General features: G+C 48.8%; 1 protein-coding gene across 1 annotated transcript in view; it reads left to right on the plus strand.

Moving 5' to 3' along the window:
- The window catches only part of VAC14 (VAC14 component of PIKFYVE complex), an 81,536-nt gene that overhangs the window by 17,739 nt on the left and 44,946 nt on the right, over positions 1–18,851 (plus strand). The window contains exon 13 of the mRNA XM_035117290.2: positions 9,378–9,534. Coding sequence (XP_034973181.2) covers positions 9,378–9,534 — 157 coding nt within the window. The remainder of the gene's footprint in view (positions 1–9,377; positions 9,535–18,851) is intronic.

The following is an 18,851-nucleotide window of genomic DNA, read 5'->3' on the forward strand; positions in this document are numbered from 1 at the left end:
GCTGCAGAGGCCCTGCATGCAGGTCGTTAGTAAGCGATCATTGTGGTCCGGGACATCCTGTGTTAGAAGTTTGTGCCATGTGTCCTTGTCCACACATTGGGAAGTACATGCATCTTGGAGTCACGTACCATAATGCAAATTACACTGAAAGGAATGAGGAACCAGATAGCAGATCAAAGTTTGGAAATACGCTGTTTATTACAAATAGAGGCCGTGATTATTTACATAGGCAGTATTTGGTTTGGACTGGCAGCTTGGAAGTTAAATCTAGGACACAGTACAAATGTGAGGGATCTAATAGCAAATATGGACAGTAGAGATTTGCTGGAGCCAGGTAGACAGGTGTGGAGTTGAATTGCATTAGAGGGGGAAGAAGGATGCAAATACTCATCTCTGCAAAGCAGCATCAGTACCTGTGTGAGCGAAAAACTGAAGCTCAGATATAAACTATTCCCAGATGGGGAGTGATTCTTCTTCGGCTGGGTGGGTGGATTGCAGTTAATAAGGAGATTGTCTTGGCACTTGGACCCCTGGAGTTACTTAAGCTGTCTGAACTTCTGGCTCTTCATTGATAATATGTATTGCTGCCAACAAACAACCAGAGAAAAGGTAGTTTGGGAGACTGGTGGTAGGCTGAGCCCCTGTAAGTTTTCTTGAGCTCTGTATTGCATCTGTATCGCTGTGAAAGGGGTCTGTGGGTTTTGCGCCTTTCCTGGAGCCCTTCCTTAGCAGATTTAAAAAGACAGGAGGGAGGAAAGGCAAGTAGAAAGGGGGGACCATGCTAACAAGTAGTGGAACAACTGAGATTGCCCGAAAGCCAGCCTTGAGCAGACAAAGATGGAATGGGCTTTAATTGAATTGAATGGGCTTGAATAGACCACTAACATTTAGAAGCAGATTTTTTCCCCTGGCTACTCCAGGAAGGGTTTCCCCCTGCAACAAAGGGGAGCTGGAGTACTAGTTGGATCTGAGCTTTCCCACTGGGCATATTGAGAGCCAAAATGCATGATGTGCAAGAAGGGGTTCCAGCTGCATACTTTGCATGGAGGTGCATGTTTTGCATGGAGGATCCTAACCTTGATGGATGCTAATGGGTGTTCAGGTACCTAGGATGTGTTTGTCGGGGCGTTGCATCTTCTTGGGCCAATGGGATATTCTCCAATAGGGCTCTGAGTAAACCAGATCAAGATGTACCTTGGGTGGATTGATCAGATTAGAGGTTGGGCAGAAAAGAAGGCCCTACAATGCTTGACTGGCAAGAGTCCCACCTGTCGATTGATTGAGTGAGTGAGTGAGTGAGTGAATGAGTGAGTGATGCAAGGGCACACTGTGTTTTACTTGCCCAGCAAGCCAGAGATTTCAGAGTCAGGATGCCTGGGAGCATCTTGTGAGGCTGAGGTCCTTGCCCACAATGTGGGATCCCATGGGAACAGCCAGCCCATGGCCCTGGTGCCACTGGGTGAGTGAAAGGAAGGAAGGAAAGAGAGGTGCTTGTTTGAGGGGGGGGCGCTCACTGAGATGTTTGGCAGAGAAGAGAGTGGCATTTGCTCAGGGTACTAAGACATCCATGTGGTTGTCCTGAAACTGTTTAGGGTGGGGTGGGGGCGAGAAATTGCAAATGCTTCTGAAGACCTTCACGTTCTCCCCCACTTTCCTGTGTCCCCCTCTGCCGTCGGGCTTTCCTGAGGGAGGAGCTTTCCTGCGCTCCGCTTCCTCACTCTGTTATTGCCCAAAGCTGTAAGCCCTCTTGCCCCAGCCTTTCCTGCGGAATGGGCTTTTTCACACTGAGTCCCATGGGGCTTTTCTCCATGTGATGCAGCTCCCAAGTACAATGAAGCTTAACAAAAGCTTGTGCCAAAGTGAATGGCTGCCTTTATCCGTTTATGCTTTTATTTGTGCTTGGCTGGATTTCGGCCCACAGTTCCCCCAGTTTCCCAGCTCCCAGCTTGCCAAGGCTGAAATTTGGGACTTTGGTGTGTTACAAAGAACAAGGAGGGTGAGCTTGACGTGACCTCGGATGTGCTTCCTTCCCCTTTGTTCTCGCTGTAGTCCTGGAGTCACCGTTTCATTTGCAGGCCAGCGGATTTGCAGGCGAATGTGGCAGCCTCCAGGGACAATGTGGGTGTGGGAGAGCACTTTTAGGGACTGGGCAGCCCTGGGGTGAGGCAGGCAACTTATTCAGACCTGCGAGTTTGTGCCATGGGAGAGGCAAGCTCCTCTGCCACCCCTCCTTTTAGTTTGTGTACACTCTAGACTTAGGGAAAACATTCGGGTAGTCACAGGTTATGAATTTGACTTGCAAAAATATCGAATTAATAAAAGGTGCGCGTTGGGCCATCAAAATTCCTAACCCCTCCTATGTGGTCTGATCTGGGGGGGGGGGGGACGACGACTAACCGGGAAGATCTTGGAGTTGTGGTGGATGGTTCATTGATAATGGTGTTAGTGCTTCTGGGCATATCCCATTTTGTTTCAGTGGGGCCCGCATGGGATAAATTCCCCTGTTAAGCCACAATAGTTTAAATAAGTGTGGGGAGAAGGGAGGGACTTTCCTGCTTTCTGGCAATGTCAGTTCCAGATTGAACAGAAGCAGGATGGAGACTCTGAAATTTTCTGGTTCAGAGACCAAGGGGCAAAGTTCACCATCCCATTCCCCTACTGAAAAGGGGGCTAGTTAAGTTGTCACTGGAAGATTGATTGGTTTCTCTTGGAAATGGGGAAGAGGGAGCAAGCTTGGTATTCACATTGCACTCTTTTTTTTTTTTTGGATGGGGGTCTGCCAGATAGGGGAGATCTTGTTCTTGACCGGGTTTCTTCTTTCTCGGATGGTTGTACAAAAAGAAAATTACCGTAATCAGAGAAGCCCTTTGAGGCAACAGGGGGAGAGAGAGAGAGAGAGCTCGTTGCCTGCCCTTGCAGAAGGGGAGTTGCATTCAGGGCCCAGGCAGCCTTCCTATGAGATTGGGAGCCCTCCCACCTCCCAATGGGGCTGAGCAGATTGAGCTCCTTGATTGCCCTACAGCTGGGACCATCAAGTGTTCTGTCAGGCACTGGACACTAGGGGGCCTCAGAGTCTACAGCAGCCTCTTCATTTTCTGTTGCCTGGTCCCCTGCCATTCAGAAACCTGTGCGGAAGTGCTTCTGGTAGCACGGACCTATTTGCACTTGGCAGGTTGTGTTCCACTGGTTCATCTATCAGCCCAGGGGCAGTTGATCTGAACATTAAGCTGGAGGACATTCCTCGGTCTGTGTTTGTCACCTAAGAGGCCCAGGTGACTTCTGTGGCTAGGATGACCTCGCCACAATGGCACATTATGCATTGCTAACCTCGGGACTTGATCGCTGTAACACACATTATGTGGCGCTGCCTTGTAGCTGGTCTGGAAGCTGCAACTAGTGCAGAATAATAATAATAATTTTATTACTTCTACCCCGCCCATCCGGCTGGGTTGCCCAGAATGAGGCAGCAAAGCTGCTCACAGGAGCAGATTTACTGGCAGCATGTTACTTGGCACTGAGAGAGCTGCGCTGGTTGCCGATTCAGGGTTCTTGTGTTAGCCGTAAACAACTTGGACCAAAAGTAACTCAAGGACTTGCCTGGTCTGTTGCTCTTCACCTCCGTCACTGAAATCCTGTAATGGTGGGCTTGGCTGCCTTGAGGAACTCACTGCCAATAGAGGGCTCAGCAAGAACAATCCCTGCCCTCTTGTAGTCATCTTCTGAAAACTCTGTTATTTAGACTGGCTTTTGAAACTTGAATTCTTTTTTTCTTTTCTTTTTTTGCTACCCAGTATTTATTGATTCTGTTGATGCTTCTGTTGATTTTGCTGCCATGTTTTTATGTGCCTATAAATATTTAAATAAATAGACATCCTAATAGTTGGGGAACTGAGCCACGTGGCAACGGATTGGGACAGCAGCAGCACCTTTTCCCGTTCTTTCTCGAGGAGGATCTGGCTTTTCAATGGTTGGGGCTGGCCATTTGGGGCTAACTCACAAGTTGCATCATCACCCTGCCTATCCCAAGTATAAGGAGGCCTCTATCCTTTGAGATACTGCTCTCTGCGGATGGTAGGAAGTGAGGGGGAAGCAGCAGCAGCTCCTTTTTAGTGAAAGGAAGATGCTTCTCAGTTGCTGTCGAATGTGTCACGTCTGCCTGAGTGCTGGAGGTCTGCCAGAGGCCAGCTTCATTTCCTTTAGCTCCAGTTATCTTTGCCAGCTCTGCTCCCTTGACCGCGCGCCTCTTCAGAAGGGAGCAGAGAGGCGAGGGAAGCAAGGCAGAGAGCTCAGGGTGACTCCTTTGGTAACCAGAAACCTGCCCACCAGTGATGGCGGTGGGACGAGTGGATGGGATGTGACAGCAGTGTCAGGCAGATGTTTCTGCTCAGGATGCTGACTTTTGGACTTGTGTGTGTGTGTGTGTGTGTGTGAGAGAGAGAGAGAGAGAGAGAGAGAGAGAGAGAGCCCTTTATTAGTGAGCAGCAGGGAATAGCTTTGCACAAAAGTAGATTGCAAGAGGATGCAAGAGCACCAATGAATAGTGCTAAATAATTGCTGTGTGTAGATTCTGTGTGAAATGGTGTTTCCTGGGATCTCAGAAGACTAATACCAAGCCATGAGGTTCTCTTTTTCGATGTTGTGGCAAAGTTATCTCCTGAATAATGGCATTCCCACTGCCCCTGCATAAGCTATGTACACGCACTGCAAAGCTGCCTTCATTTTATGGAAAGAGGTGACCCATTTACACAATGCTCGTAATGCACCTGTATCGTGTAGCTCTGATGCTAGGGGTGTGGAAGGACCAGGACAGGCACAGGGTGCTGAAGCCCTGGAGGCTACAGGAATTCTGGCTCAAAGCCCAGACCCAACCGTGCCCCCTTTTGCAGCAGTGGGTATGAGAGATTTTCAGGGAGCCGAATCCAACACGCAGCACCAGTTCCTGCACTGGTGATCCTGGGACAGATAGGTCATTCCCCACAGACCACTTTCCAGCCATGGTGGCGTTTTGTGTTCCCATCCTTAAAGAGGCAGCAAGATGCACTCCCGAGGTGCTGAGGCCTGGCACTCTTGAGTATTCAAGTCTTGGGGGGAGGAGGAGTGTGTGTGGTGTGCTTTCACGCACCGCCTCTTCAGCAAGACTGGGGCAGCTTGCACATGAGCCAGTGGAGCGAACATCAGATTGGTTCAACTGGAACATGAGGCACATTAACTTGACCTAGATCTGGTTAGCAGAGGAAGTCTCGTAGACATGCATTGGGGGGGGGGGGAGGCAGCAGCAGGCTTTTCATTACTAGAAAACGCCTTCTTGAAATGATTTTGCGCTCCACTCAGCAAAGCCAGTGTCATGTGGAAGGCTGAGCTGTGTTTTTTCCATTATTCGTCACTCTCAGCCATTACGCAGTGGTAGTAAACATATTAGATGGAAAACCCAAAAACCTCCTTGCAGTGCTGTTTCCTAGCCTTTGTGGTTATGGACAAATACATGAAAACATGTCAAGAAAGCTCAGCTTTGTGCTGTGATACACATGCATTCATTGCCATTCCCAATAAGGCTGCTCCTCCTTCCACCACCACCCCCTTTGGTGTGTCTCTGCTCTCATCTTTTCCATAAGGAACATCTGACCAGATCCAGCATCTGAGAAGAAATAAAAACAGATTTCCAGATTATGTAGAACTTGGGCAATAGCTGCAGCGACCTGTGCAATCCAGATTAACATTTGCACGGATGCATGCTATTATTTCCCCCCACCTTCGGGGAACAGGAGCATCTCTCGCTGCCAGTTTTATCTAGGGCTTTTCTTTCTTTGAGCCTAAATCCTTAAAAAGTAATCTCACCTTCCCATTTTTAAAAAATAATCTCTGCCAGCTGATCTGGTGGCTCTTAATGCTGAGTGCATGCTTGTGGGCTGCACCCCTTCCCCCACCAGGAAGCCCCCCACCCCTGCTCTGCCTTGTCCGTGGGGGAGGGGGAGGGCCTCCGTGGCCTCAGCCCTTTCATGTCCAATAATGGGAGCTTAAAGAGCTGCTGCCTCGGCTGCTTCTGCTTCTGCTGCTCTCAGATGATGGGACCCAGCTGATGCGCCTTTCTGGCACCTGGCCTGTTGCCGTGGCAACGTTAGGCATTTGTGTTCCTGCAGGATATTGCTTTTCTTACACCCTTCCAGTTTCATTCTTTCTCTCGCACAAAAGAGAGGGAGAGGGAGAGAGAGAGAAGCTGCCTGCTGGAGGCTTGCTTAGTCGAAAGATGCATCGCGCATGCAAAACACTGTCCCTCTCCCTCCCCCACCCCGCCCTCGCCATCCTGGTTGAACTCCTCTTGATAGGATGCACCATTTCAGTTCATTCAAAGGCAGCCTTGCATGTGGAAACCGCCAGGCTGAATAGGGTCCAGGGGGGTCCAGCTAATTTCACAAGGCAAGGCAGTGCACATCAAAAATGGATATGGGCAAACTCGTTTTCTCGTTCCTCTTCCAGGGCAGCAGTGGCCAAGATGTGGTGCTTCCCCCTGACAGCCTCCTGGTGCCACAGCTGCTTGCTGCTCAGTGCTATTCACAGGTGGTGCTACATTGTCTATATAGGTTCAGCAGTAGGGTGTGATGGGACACCGGCCATTGCTGAGGAGAGGTGGTGGGGGGAGGCCTCTTGCCTTCATGTAGGTGCTGGGCCTTGGCCAGAGCAGAAAGCTTCCCGCTGTGGAGCCTTCCTTCCTTCCTTGCAGAGAGTGCTCAAAGTTCATGATCAGGGGCTACCGTATACCAAACACCCTTCCTCTTCCAAGGCCAGGCTGTACGGCGGAATAACTGAGTCTCACTTGTCCCAATCCAGGGGAAGGATCACGTGAGGAGACACTGAGCAAGAAGCAGAGTTCACCCACTGAGGTCACCTTCACACCATACATTTAAAGCACTGCAAATAGTGACTTCCCCCAAATAATTCTGGAAACTGCCGTTGGCTATGGATGCGGAGAGTTGTAAGGGGACCCTTATTCCTCTCACAGAGCTACCATGTCCCAAGTTCCCTTTGAAGAGGGATTGACTGTTAAACCACTCAAGGATTTTATGGCTCTAACAACGCTCCCCTAACAACTCTCAGCACCCTTAACAAACTACAACTCCCAGAGTTTTTTGGGGGAAGTAATGACTGTTCAAAGTGGTATTAAAGTGCTTCAAATGTGTGGTGTGATTAGGGAAGGTGGGTTAGAGTGGACACATTGCAAAAGTGAGAGGCCTATACTGAGTCACCTTGTGTGCCACCTCTGTTTTGGCAGTGGAGCACAATGCCTTCCTGGGCTCCTGGGGGCAGATTGTGCTACCCGTCCAGTGGTGGTAATGCCACGGCCATGAAGCAAGTTAGTGATACGTGTGGCAGCTTGACAAGTGGTTGAGCGACATGCTAAAATATGCAACATGGCACAATGCAGGACAGATGGCAAGCATGGTGCTGTACACATGCCTGGTTTGGTGCTTTGTTTTTTTCCCTTTAGTGGACCTTGGGCAGGGGCTGAAGCTGGTGAAAGCCCAGCCTCTGCCACTTGGGGACATCTCTGCCCAAGACCGTGAAAATCCTGTTGCCAGTCAGAGAAGACAACACTGTTGGCCTAATGCTTCACGTATCAGGTAGCATCATAGTAGGGGCAAGGGCAGTTTTCCCAGCCAGGAGCCCTCCAGATGTTTGTTCTACAACTCCCATCAGCCCCAGCCAGCACAGCCATGGGGCTAATAGGAGTTGTAGTCCAAAACACCTGGAGGACACCAGGTTGGCAGAGGCTGGGTTAGAGTGTGGGATTAGGACTGAGGAGATCCAGATTCAAATTCTCAGTCAGCCATGAAACTGGCCTTGGGGTCAGTCACTATAGCTCTCAGGCCAGCCTACTTCTCAGGGTGGTTGTGAAGATAAAATTAGTGGTGAGAACTATGGAGGCTACCTTGAGCTCTTTGGAGCAAAAAATGGTGGGATATTAAATATCTTTGCTTTTTCTTTCTTCAATTTTTGCATGCTCACCTTACCTAATCCCATTGACTGGGGGTGTTGGCTTGACAGGTAATCATCTCTTGGAAAAGCATCCCTGGTGAGATGCATGAAAACAGGTCCTTACCCCCCCCCCGAAAGCCTCAATTCCTGCTGACAACGGCAACAGTGACTTGCCATGCCCATGACAACCTCTAAAATTCCTATGCAGAGGACCCTCTACCATGAGTCCTCATCATGGAGCCAGTGAAGATATTTCCCTTTGGGTGTGTGAATTTGCTCTTAGTTCAGAACTAGATGTGCTGGGATGTCCTGCTTATGCTCTGAGTGACATCCCTACACCACCTTCCCTTGCCCAAGGTGCATAAGAGTCGCAAGTTCCATCGTTGTGTCGCAAGTTTCCCCACCATCATAAATGGTGGTCGGTAAGGGACATTTGTGTGTGTGTGGGTAGGGGGGAATGACATGAAGCATGGAGGTATTATACTGCACAGTTTGGATAGCTAGAAATTATGGGATGCAGGGCAGGAGATGTGGAAGCTGCACCATCAAGCTTGTCCATAGTCTTTCAAGTGCATGGATGGAAGTGAGTTCATAAGCATGTCATAGAAATCAGAAGATCAATCAGGGATTGAATGTCAGATCATAAGGGCAAGGCAGGACCTGTTCAAAAGACACCATGCCTGCATGCTTGCCAGCTTGGCCTGTGTGGGTGCCAGAGCCAGTGTGGTGTAGTGGTTAAGAGAGGTACACTCGCAATCTGGGGAACCGGGTCTCCTCTCCTCCACATGCAGCTGCTGAGTTACCTTGGGCTAGTCACACTTCTCTGAAATATCTCAGCCCCACTCACCTCACAGAGTGTTTTTGTGGGGGCAGGAAGGGAAAGGAGATTGTTAGCAGCTATGGGACTCCTTAGGGTAGTGATAAAGTGGGATATCAAATCCAAATTCCTCTTCTTCTTTTACTAGAAGCCGTCATTGAGGTTGGGGTGTACCTATTGCAGCTTAATAACAGCTGGGTATCGCTTGGCTTCCACCCTCCCACCTCAAATCCTGTATTTGGCTTAATCTCCATTCAGTTGATTTAAACACTTTCCCATTATTTTAAATCCATGCATTTCAAGAGCGCACACTATGGCTATGATGATTCAAACATTTGTTTGCAATGGAGTATTCCATATTCGGGATCCTTAAGAAAGAAACTGAAAATAAAACTGCCAATATTAAAGTGACCTTTTACAAACCTTTAGAGCTTCTGCATTTGGAATACTGGTTTAAGTTCTGGTTACCATATCTCAAAAAAGGATATTGTAGAGCTGGGGAAAGGGCAGGAAAAGAACACAGGCGTCCTTGTCTTCCCTGCCTGCCTTGTCAGCCACCCCTTGATCTCTTTTTATTCCTTGATTCCAGGTTATCCTCAAGGACCTTGAAGTCTTGGCTGAGATTGCATCCTCTCCAGCAGGTCAGACAGAAGGACAAGGGGCATCTGACGGCCCCAGTTTACAACCTGGGCAACTGGAACTGCACATTCCTGCTCCAACTAAACCTTCCCAAGTTGGCTCCTCTGGTAAGTGCCCCTGTCTCTGGCAAAGATCTCACACACTCTGAGCAGCCTCTGGATATTATTTTTCTCCTGATGCAAAGTGGCATGGGGCAGCTTTAGACAGATGAAGGCAAGTTATTCCCTGGCAGAATCGGTACCAGTATTTGAGGGAAATGTGTTTGTCACAGAGGAGGGCCACAGTGTGGTTCCAGCTACAGCTGGAGCCTGAATACTTCTGTGCAGCTTCTGCCTGTAGTAACGGCTGTGGGTGGGGAGAGCGAACGGAAGCTTTTGTGTTGATAATTATACACCTCCAGACTGATGCAGAAGGAGGGTGGGAGGTGAGAAGAGAAGCAACAGTTGTGACACCAACAAGGAGGCAGTTTGGGAATAAAAAATGTTTTGCTGTGTGCCTGCCTTGAGTCCTCATGCCTGCAGAGTAGAACTGAGCTACATGAGAGCTTAGAAGAAGTTTGAGGGTGAGGCCAAAACTCCATTTCCTGCTCTTCCCTATTGCTGGCCAGTCTCCTTCATCCCATCCCATTCCTCTGCTTCTGAAATGCTATGCCTGCGCCCTTCTGTTGTTGGGACAGACTGCAGGGCAGCCCTTCTGGAGCAAGCCATATCCATTCATCAGGCTGGTCTTCAATAGAGTTTGTGTCGACAGGAAAGGAAACAATGGCTAAAGTTTTAACAGGGAATCTATATTTCCACGCAAATCAATCCCCAAGCTTTTAAGGGATGTACATTATAGTTGCGCAGTGTGCCTAATTTCTGCTATTTGTGAATGGTGGGAGTCCTTGCCTCTGCCGCGAACTGCTTCTGATTTTGTCTTAGGGCAAGTGAGGTTTTATGAATGGGGACATCTCAGAGCACAGGCACCCTTTTTAGCCCAGATGGGTGAAACTTGATGAAGGTTAGCATTAATCAACATACATAACAACAAAGCCGCTATACAGAGGGGTGAAGGTAATAAAGGGGAGGGGAAAGACAAATAAAGAGAGAGAGAGAGAGGGCACACAAGTGAACAGCCAGCCAGTGGTGCTGGGGGTCTGTGGCATTTGGAACACAGGTCAAAAGCACTGAAAAAGTGCCACCTCCCCCTGGGTTTACAGGCCCAGCTCAAAGGGCTGGAAGGGCTTTTTCATCATCAGGGACTGCCTGCCCACTCTTCCAGGTCATCAGGGGAAGCCCTCCAGGTCCCCCCCCCCAGGAGCTTAAGAATCAAGCCTCCTCTTTCCATGTGCCAGACTGCACTTTCCTCCTCTTGGCTGTCCACCTTACAAGAATAGTTAACAATATTCAAGTAGTTTTCTTCGTCCAGGCCAATTAATTTGGGCTCTATGTGTGTGAGGGTGCTGGATTAATCTGCTTATCCTTTGCACTGTTTCCCACCTCCCCCCCCAAAAAAAACCCACCTTTTTACTGTTGTGCTGTTTCTTACTTTAAGAAGTTTCTAACTTTTATTACTTTCGTCTTTTTTGGATTGTAATAATGTTGAATTTATTTGTAATGTTTCTTATGGTAACGTGAGACATAGCAAAGGCTTGGTGACTTGTTTGGTTGCCTTTGTACACAAGGAGCTTGGACAGGGGATTGGGTCCGTTTGTTCTGCTGATTTTTCAGGAGCTTCCATTATCATTGGCCATGGGCTGTCATTTTGGAGAGTTTTGCACCCCTTTTCGTGGTTCTCCTTAGAGGAGCAGTTTCAGTACGCTCACATCTGATGCACATTTGGCAGAAACCCCAAGCAGGGGCTTCTTGGTGGCTGCTCCCAGTCTCTGGAACTCATTGCCAAGGGGGACGAGCTAGCACCATTTTTGACCACCCACTAGCTGTCAAAAACATTTTTATTTAGAAGAATATCTGACTTTAGAATATGTTGAAATTGGTTTTTTCCTTGTGGTTTTGATTTGATTGATTTATTTGCCTTATTTTTCTGTTCTTCCTCGCTCTGTATTTTATTGCTGTTTCATTATATCTTATTGTACTTGTGTTGTTGCATTTAGCAACCTGGAGCACCATTTGGTGGAAAGGTGGGAAATAAATGTAAAGATCAAAGACACAAGACCGTATCAAAATGTGTATGTGGGTAGGTAACATGGCACCGGTGGAGGCTGGTTTCTTCGAAGAAATGACAACTCACTTAGGATTTCCTTATTGGTAGAATACCTAGTTGACTCTTCTGATCTCTGTTCAATCTGTGGCCAATTCTGTAGCAACAAATGCGGCCCACAGAAAGTTGCCCAATTGGGAGTTCATTTGGGTGGTTCCCGCTGCTGCCTTGCCAGTGTTTCCTTCCAAGGTTCCAAGTTCTTCAGGGAGTCTTCAAATACCATCTTGGTGGAGACTAAAGGCAGTGTGAAAACATCAGAAGAAACCTGAAGTTGCAGCTGGATCAGGCCAAAGGGGGCTCATCTAGTCTTGCATCTTGTTCTATCTACACTGGCCAAACAGTTCCCATAATGGGAACCCTGTTGCTGTTGCCAAATCTGCCCAGTAACACAGGTAAGAGAGTCACAAGATCCCTGCAGGTGCATCATAGTGAATGAGTTGTCTCTGCTGACTCATGAAGAATTAACCCATTAACTGCAGCAGCAACACTCTCCCCACCTATGATTCCCAGCAACTGGCAGTCCCAGACATACTGCCTCCAATAGTGGAGGGATAACATAGCCATAATGGCTAGTAGCCCTCTCCTCCATGAATTTTTCTAAAGCTGTCGCATCACTGGCTCTTGTGTCCATCACTGGCTCTTGTGGGAGCAAATGCCATGCTAGTTCTGCTTCAGCAAGACTTGTTTTTCTATATGCTTGGTAATTCTATCATTAACTATGCTTTCCACCAGCTTTCCTGGAACAGATGTTAAGCCAATGAGCCTGTAATGTCTCAAATCCTTTCAAGATGCCCTTTTAAAAACTGGTATTATATTGGCCCCTTTCCAGTCCTCAGATATGGAGGCTGATCTTCCGGATGAGTTACGTACTTTTGCTAGAAGATCAGCACTTTCACATTTGAGTTCTTTGAGAACTCTTAAGAACGTGTTGAGCCTTGTCCATTCAAAAGACAAAGAGTGGAAGTCCAAGCAACCTCATTCTTTTGTGACTTCAAATCTTCCACTCTGCCAAAGGATCCCAGGTAGCAGTCCAGTCCAGATCTCTAGGAGAGGCACCCACAGGGTGCTTCCTTCAGGTTCAGAGCAGGTAAGAATTCATAAAAGTTTGTCACCCACCCAGATCACATAGGTATGGCAGAGGCCTGACTGCTGGGTTGCTGAAGGATGCTCAGAGATGGCCAAGGTCCTCAGGACTGGGTTTATGACATCTATGGGAGAGTTGCATGCCCTCCCAAGTCATCCCTAATCCTTTTAGCCTCTATTGGGCAGAGGGGCCACTGAACCAGCCCTTGCCTGCTGTCAAAGAGACCCTCTTACCTACTAATTGAGGCACCACTGAGAAGGGAAGATTAAAAAATCACGGGGAAGATTACAGATTTCATCAGCACCATGGAAATGTGAATTTTGCATGCAGGGAGCATCTATGCAGACAGCCCTTTACTTGCCTTGATTGACTCACGTTCCAGAATGCTTAAAATGTGTTTGGCAAGGTTAGGACATGAGGGAAGGGAAGGTTTTGTTAGGCTTAGCACGTCGTGCCTCTATGTACACGCCATATATTTAAAGCACATTGCTTCCCCCTAAGAGTGCCAGGGACTAGTTTGTTAAGGGTGTTGGGAACTGTAGCTTTGTGAGGGGTGAACTACAATTCCCAGGGTTCTTTGGGGGGGGAATAATGTGCTTTAAATGTATGGAGTGCATATGGCCTATGTGCTTTAAATGTATGGAGTGCATATGGCCTATTCAATGTATGGAGTGCATATGGCCTATTTTCCCCTCCCCCTGCCCCCCTGGGACCTCACTCACATGTGCATTTCTCCCCAGCAACTGTGCAAGAGAGGCGAGTCACACAACAAGCTTCATCCCTGTGCAGGGGCTTACCCTGATCTCTCTTCCCTGTCTAATGCTCAGCCCACCACACTGCACTGGTTTCCCATCTGGTGCATGGATGATGAGCAGGAAGGGCAAAGGGACAGATCATGACAGGCGGTAGAAAGGGATAACAGGGTGAATGCCAACCATAGCCTGCCTGGTTGTTTGCTTATAGTTCACTATCTGACCAGAGTCTCCCTACTTCTTCATGAGAGGGTTCCAGGTTACCTGAAGTTGTGGCTGATTCTTGGAAGCTTTTGGACCAGCCTGTAATGCCCTGGCTAGGAAGCACGATGAGCTCATGCTGCTTGTCCCACTGTTGGCTTGCACTGAGCACAGCTGGGAGCAAATGCGCAGGGCCTCGAGTGTGCTATTGATCCTCTGTCTGTGCGGGAGACGGGTGGGGGGAGGAGCTGGCTAGGCGGCTGCAGAGCTGTGCTTTAGATCAAGTGGATGGCTTTCTCTTCCCTCCCCTGTAGATTATCTAAAAATAGCCTTGCAGTTGTGGCATCCATCCTAAAGGCTGCCGTGGCCCCTTTAACTCCATTCTAGTCCAAGCCTTTTATGTCACATAATAATTTGGAAAGAAGATGTCCAAGAAGTGGTGTCTCTCAACCTCCCTCCCCACTCCTACTTTCTTACTACTTAAAACATCCATATATGTGCAGCCCTTTTAAGGACATGGCTATGGTTTTTGTGCCCAGGACCATAATATCTGCAGCTGATTGCCAAGTGTCTACTGGCTAGAGACTAGGAACACAAAGAGGTTTGCCGAATTTTATGAGATGGGAACCCCTCAGCATCTCAAGTAGGTGCAGCTCCATCATAACCGTTAAGGCAGATGGCCCAGTTTGCGGGACTGATCCTGCGCAGCACCACTTAAGTTCTTTCTTCTGAGAGAAGAGGAGAATTTGGTGATGTGGGGGAAAGTCCAGCAGCTTTTGACAAACATGCTTGTGCCAGAGGGTTTTTTTTTCCTTTGGGGGGGAGGGTTATTCCAGACTCAGGCCTCCAGCAAATTCTGTACATTCAACAAGGCGTTTCTCCAGTTGCACAGTGGGCTTCAGGGCCAAGAAGATGATGTGGCAAGCTGCCCAGACTCTTTCTGGGCAAAGACAGAGCTGGGGGAGGATGGCAAAGATAGGAGGATCAGAAGCTGGACTGTTCTTCCAAGTAGACTCCTAGGCATGCTGTGCTAAATGGCACCTTTGCAAGCCCCCATCTCGCCCTCCCTGCTGGTTTCCATTATATGTTTGCCTGCTCAAATGGCAAACCACCAGATTGGCTCCTCAGGGTGGAAGAGAGGGCCAGTGCCATTTCATCCTCACACTTTCCTCAGAATCTGTTTATGCAAATGCTGCTGTTTGCTTTTCCTGGCGGGGTGTATTTGCTCTGCTTGCTGAGCAGATCTGCTCCCTGCTTTGCTTCCCCCTTATTTCTCCTTTGAGAAAGCTGCAGCGAGGTGTGCTGAGTTGTCTTCATGCTTGAGGAAAGTCTTCGTACTTTTTTTCAAGCTGCCCTTTCTTTTATTTGGCAATATTTCTGTGACTGCGTTGGTACATGCCCTCGCTTTCATAGGGCTTCGCAAAGATGAGAAATGCTTTCTTGGTCTGGAAGTATCCTGGTCATAGCCCAATATGAACATGTGGATCCTCAAATATTTGATTATACCCCACCTTTCCACCACCCAGTGGGTTCTTCTGGGGGAGTGCAACCTTGTCAGAAACAGGCTGAGCATCTAAACCTCAAGTGAGGGATAAATTTGTAAGAGTAAGTGAATTGTGCCCCACTGCCCCAGACAGAAACAACAATTTTAAAGGGGGCAGGGAGCCAGGATAACAACTATTAACTTCCCCGGACTCGTGACTTCTGTTTTAATGAGGAGAAGGCCTGGCTTGTGATCTTGAAATACTTGGGCAGGCTCTCAGAACCAGCAGATCAGCTGCCTTGTCATGTGAGGGCCCAGCCAGAGGGGAAGCAGAAAGCTCTGCTGTGAGTAGATGACTTGCTCTGGTGTGCTAGCTAATCCCCTTGCCAAAATGCTGGCTCTAAATCTGTAGCTCTGTCAGACACAAAACCACCCACAGAGGTGGGTTGCCCCCTCTGTCTTGGAAATGCCTGGCTAGCACTTCATGGAACATGTTAAAGTGGGCTGGACCTCTGAGATCCTAGTAGTGTGCTGGAATCAACCCCCCCCCCCAGCAGCCAGCATTTCTTCACCTCAAACTGCTTAATTGAGAAGCAAGTTGCTTTCCCCTCCCCTTGTGATGGGTGGCCGGGGGGGGGGGGCAGGTGAAGCAAAGGATTTTGATCTTTACAGTGTCAAATGCTTTGACTTATGCTCCTCCCAGTGTGTCCCAGCCCATGAAAGAAGTCAGCTGTGTTCTCTGGGAGAGAGGTCAGGGAGGCAGCAGATGTCACAAAGCCAGCCACTTGTGCTAATCTGAGCTGGCTTGCGAAATAGGCTTTGGAGATTAGGCACTCGGAGCAGGGCCTGAGTCAGGGACCCGCAGAGCAAGAGGACAGGAGGATGCTGGGCTTCGAGCCAGACATGGCCTTTCTGGAGTCTTGCTTGGGCATCACCCATTTCTAGCCTGGCATTCAGATGTCATTTCTGGAGGGAAGTTCCTAGTGTCCGGCTGTGGTGAAGTCTCACGTACTGCATGTGTTGACCTTCAAACCCTCTTAATCGGCAACTTTTCCCATGCAGAGAAATGTGTGCATCAGCCTTCCCTGGCCTGGGGCTGATGGGCGCTATAGTTCAAAACATCTGGAGGGCAGCAGGCTGGGAAAAAGCTGATTTGCCACATCAGGTGTTGACATTTTGTAGGCAACTGTTTTGCCTTGTGTTCTGGCCTAGGAGAGCAGCTCTGTCAGTGGATTCACACAATAAACCTGAGATGTTTCTAAATGTGTGTACGTTCCACCCACCCACTTTTCCCCTGTGCATCTCTGTTGCTATAAAACCCTGCAGAGGTATGAAGCATCCCTGTGAAGATCCTAGGTCTTGTGCCCAATATGCAGAACTGACTGCCTTAGGCAGGGCAGCCATTTCTTTGGGTCCAAATTGGCTTCCTGGATTGCAGGAATGTCTCCCCTTTGGGCTTCTCCACCACGACCGCCCTCCCTGTGACCTCCACACTTTCCCCTTCTGCCTTGTTTCAGTCAAACAAGAGCTTACTCTGGAGAGGGGTCTTTCTGCTGCCATGTGCCCCTGGAAATGGGCAAGGCAGTCAAGGGTGTGTGGCGACAGGGCGGAGGGACAGGCACACACCCAGGTGCCCTGTAGTTGGGGGAGGGAAAGAAGGAAGACTGGCTTGTGTCTCTGCAAGCCTTGGGAAGGGGGAGCCTACATCTTAGCAACATCTGTTTTGGTGATGAATTGAGAGGCAAATGTCTTGGGGCGGTTCTGTTTTTGTTCTTTGAGCTGCTCTATTTTTATCTCCCCATGTGATGTTCCTTTACATCATATTTACCAAGTTGAAATACAAAACATCCTGTAGTAGTATTAACCGGCTGGAAAGTCTCTCCTGCACATCAGGTTTCACTTAAGATAATTTGCCTGCTTTTTCTGGCGGTGGCGGCGGCGGCAGCAGCAGTCCTCCTAGTGCATGTTTGGGGATGGAGAAGGGGGTGTGGGGATCTGCTCTTGCACCCGCTCATAGGAGCATGATGGTCAAAAGGCAGCTTCCGCCTCTTGAGTGGTTCCTACATTTAGAAGCATAGGATTGGTGGAGCTGCAGCTCTCTGAAGCCCTTTCACAGCCCCATCTGCCTGACGGACAACTGGGGGAGGGGGGGGAGGACTGGAAGATCATTGGTCTCAAGGCACTCCAGGAACTTTCCAGTGGCCCCCCTCCAGCCCCCCCTCCGTTCCTGCAGAAGAGCCAAGAGACAGAAAAATTGTTGCTCTGTGAATGACACAGAATTTCTTCCATCTTGCTCTGCCCCAGAGTCGCAGGCAAGAGATACCAAGCAAAATGATTTAGACTAGAGGAAAGGCTCCCACAGGCTCTCAGAGCAGTTTTCTGTTTGGGGGAATAGTCTGAAACGTTTCTGGGGGAAACTTGGAAAAGAGCTTGAATAGCAAGCAATCAAAGGGCAAGCAATCAAATTTGGGGCAATGCTCTGTTGGCCTTTACAGACAGTTATGACACCTAGTTTGGGGACTGAAGCTGCTATGGTTGGGCTGGCAGACTCCTGTTGTGGTGACGGAAGAGGGAGAGAGGTGGTGGTGGGGGTTCCTTGCTAAATCTCCTGGGTCCCTCAGTAGCATTTAGATCAGGCATCCCCAAACTGCAGCCCTCCAGATGTTTTGGCCTACAACTCCTATGATCCCTAGCTAACAGGACCAGTGGTCGGGGAAGATGGGAATTGTAGTCCAAAACATCTGGAAGGCCGAAGTTTGGGGATGCCTGATTTAGAACTTTTGGCCTCCTCAGAACCTTTCTCTGTTGACAGTGGAGGGCACAGTGTTGAGCAAGGGCTGCTTCTGTTTTACAAAAAGCTACCATAACGCAGTGCTGAGAGACAATTGTCCTGCCACAAGAGGGATGACTCTGCAGGGCAGTGCCAAATTGCAGTCTTCGGTGGTGTTGACCCATCTGTATGGAACTGCTGGAGAGGAGAGCAAGTTAGAGTGTCTAGTCCTCCTGTTGCCTTTCTGCAGGGAATAAAGCTGGGCTTGTAGGGAATTTTCCTGGGCAGAAGCATATCATACATGGTGTAGAGCTGGTCTAAAGAAAGAAGATTGCCTGCAGGAGACTTCCCCAACCAGCTAGTTTTGGAACACTGCTCCCATCAGCCCTAGTCCAAAACAACTGGTATTTCTGACTGATGGTGAGCGGCCTGAGTAGGCCCATGCGTATCACACAGTTTGCTTGAACTGCTTATCCTTTTAGGGAATCTTTGCAGAATCCTCCCATACATCCAGCGTTTGCAGATGCCAGAGAAGTAAAACTTGCTTCTGGACAATTTCTGCAGAAGTACTGAACACAGGCTAAGCCTGCAGGCTGCTGGGTTGCTGGGCAGATTTCCCCATTATCTTCATCTCTGAGGAAGTAGAGGGAGAGAAGAGAAACATTAAGGGAAGGGGGGGCTCAGGCACTTGTTTAATACCAGGTGAGGATGTGTGTGACAGAGAAGTTGAATTTGGGCACATGTAGCAATTTCCTGCTTGATCAAACTGTATGGTTGACTAGGTAGTGGAGTTGAGGAGAAATTCAAGCTGTCTTCTTTCTGAGCTTCCCGCTAGAGTGCAGTCTGCTGTGGCAGGCCATGGGAACATGATGACGACGACTGGCGAAGGCATGTACTGCTCACCTTGGCAGTGAAAGTTAACACCATCATAGTTG

Source organism: Zootoca vivipara, chromosome 6, assembly GCF_963506605.1.
Source record: "Zootoca vivipara chromosome 6, rZooViv1.1, whole genome shotgun sequence".
NCBI lineage: Eukaryota > Metazoa > Chordata > Lepidosauria > Squamata > Lacertidae > Zootoca > Zootoca vivipara.